Source organism: Fibroporia radiculosa (assembly GCF_000313525.1).
Source record: "Fibroporia radiculosa TFFH 294 genomic supercontigs, scaffold45239, whole genome shotgun sequence".
NCBI classification, from domain to species: Eukaryota; Fungi; Basidiomycota; class Agaricomycetes; order Polyporales; family Fibroporiaceae; genus Fibroporia; species Fibroporia radiculosa.
Genome location: NW_012133095.1, coordinates 4581 through 7288, shown reverse-complemented (window position 1 = coordinate 7288; position 2708 = coordinate 4581). Strand labels below are relative to the sequence as shown.

The 2708-nt window shown below is 42.0% G+C and overlaps 1 protein-coding gene across 1 annotated transcript in view; it reads left to right on the top strand.

Moving 5' to 3' along the window:
• Window positions 1-860, top strand: part of FIBRA_09458 (uncharacterized protein) — a gene marked incomplete at both ends in the record, with an annotated part of 1464 nt that extends 604 nt beyond the window's left edge. Inside the window, one exon of the mRNA XM_012321755.1 lies at window positions 107-860. Within this exon, the coding sequence (XP_012177145.1) occupies window positions 107-860 (754 nt within the window). The remainder of the gene's footprint in view (window positions 1-106) is intronic.
• Between the last annotated feature and the right edge of the window lie 1848 nt (window positions 861-2708).

Genomic DNA, 2708 nt, shown 5'->3' with positions numbered 1-2708 from the left:
TCCTTTGCTTCAATAAGATCCATGCTTACAACAAGAACAAGAGAACCAACTAGTGGTTTAACGGATCCTCCTACCAGTATTGTACCGATTCATTCTGCCCAAATAGGAAAAGAGATAAGACTATCCCTAATGCAACACCGATCCTAGCACCTATCAGAAGCAAAGACAATTGGCATTCAGTAGTACCCCCACTAGCAGAGAAGTCCTCTCCTACACCATCATACCTCACTCCCACTGCAGTATCATCTAGCAGAAGTGTAGTAGCTCCTACACCACACACATCTCCACTCCAGTCACCCACCAAACTCCTGCCAAGCAAATCAATAAGCACTAGTCTGACCATTAGACCCAGCTTCTTTTCAGGAATATTTGACTCACCTGAACCAGTCAACCCATCAATCCCAGTAGAGGAACAACCTCCCACCCCTGCTCAAACAGAACCCAAGCCAGAGCCACCCAGATCTCCAGTTGATCTTAACCCAGAAGAAGAACCTGCCAACAGACATCCAAACAATCCAGAAGACAGTGATCCAGAACCCAGTGATGAAGAAGAAGGAGACATGTCCAACAACAACAGCGGAGCAGTAAACAAACCTAACCAGTTTGAAGGAGACAAAGGAAAGAGCAAGGAATTTCTGGACGAGTTATACTGTACTTTGCTGGAAATCCCAAAAAGATCCAGACTGACAAAGATAAGGTTCAATGTGCTCTTTCATATATCAAAGGACCTGCCCAATTTTTCATCCACACCATCATCACTGATGCGGAAGAACCCATATCTGATTCTGACGATGCACCCCCCAAAGGATTACCTAGTTGGGCTAACTTCAGGAAGTCCTTCATCCAGACCTTTGGAGTAGAGGACAATACCCAAGCAGCATTAAACGAGATCAGCAAATGTACTTGGGTGAAATGTGGAGGAAACAGTCTTTGATTTGTCACAACCCTTTGACCTCTCTTACAGGCTAGCGGATTAAACAAACTAGGGCAAATCCGAGAGCTCCAGCATCTCATCCCCCCTGCTCTCCTAATCAAGACTGCCGCTCAACCACCACTACCAGTCACAGTGGTAGGATACCTTAACAGCATCCAATCTATCTATCAATCTATGATCGACATCTTCGGTGATAAACCCTTATTCATACTATCATCCAACCGCCCCTTTAATTGCAACAAGTTTGTACATCGCAATTGGGCAGTTGAGACTAGGGATGGATCATCAAAGGAAGTATCATCAAATGATCAACGTATCAGACGTCTGTCAGATAAAGATCACAAGGAGCATATGGACAAGAAGTTATGCTTCAGATATCACAAACCTGGGCATCAAAGTTGTCAATGTCCAAACAATTGTATCAGAGCAATTGAGTCCCACAACACATCCACTCAGGAGAAGGATGAAACCAAGGATTCCTCCGATGAGGAAGGGATAGCTGAAGAATACATTCAGGCTATATCCTCTGAGAAGGATTTTTGAAGTCTTTGATTGCTGTGACGTCGAATCAAAGTAATGGCACTAAGGATTACTTATATCAGGCCATATTAGCTCATAAATCTATTTATTTGCCTTGTATATTAAAAACCTATGCCAAAACCGTCACCACTGAGGCATTGCTCGACACAGGAGCAATGGAGAATTATATTGACATTCAGTTTGCTCAAGATCACAATCTCCAGTATCAAAGTATAACACCCAGACCAGTATTCAATGTCAATGGATCACCAAATAAAGCCACAGCCATCAAACACAAGGTCTTCTTCACCATATCCCTATCTGGATGACCAATGAAGATAGAAGCCTATGCAACAGTATTGGATAGGAATCCAATTATTCTAGGTCTCTCATGGTTCAAACATTTCAATCCAACAATCAATTGGCTCACAGGACAGATGTGCTTTCATTGGGATCAACTTCTACAAGCAATCAAGACCCTTGCTAGTAATATACCAGAGTACCTGAATATGTTCCTTCATCAAAGTCTCCTATGGCATCTCCATTTTTCTTTGTCAATAAGAAATCAGGAGATCTATGACCATGTCAAGACTACAGGAAACTCAATGACGCCATCATCAAGAACACCTACCCCATTCCATGAGTAGAAGATCTACTGGATCATATTGCCTCTGCAAAGCCAACCATGTTCACCAAACTTGACCTATGTGCAGGATACAATAATGTACGCATCAAAGAAGGGGATGAATGGAAAGGAGCTTTCACCGCTCCAAGAGGATTATTTGAACCAACAGCCATGTTCTTTGGAATGACAAATTCCCTAGTAACTTTCCAAGCTATGATAGACGGCATCTTTGCAGATCTGCTACTAGAAGAACGGTTGGTAATCTACATTGATGACATCCTCATCTATTCTACCAATCACGTGGAACATTGACAATGCACTCAAATAGTTCTCCAACATCTAAAGGAATCAGATCTATTCCTCAAACCTGAAAAGTGCTTCTTTGACATATCAGAAGTTGAATTTCTAGGGTTCATTCTCTAACCAGGACAAATCGGCATGGCAGAAGACTGTTACAGTGTGAGAAGGGGGGTTTGGGTTCTTTTCCTAACTATTTGTTGTTGACCCTGTAACTGTACAACTGATCCCATCATTGATGTGTTTCATCTATATCAGTATTTCATATCTATTGCATTTCACCTATATCATGTTTTACCTACATCATGTTTCATCTTCATCAACATTTCACCT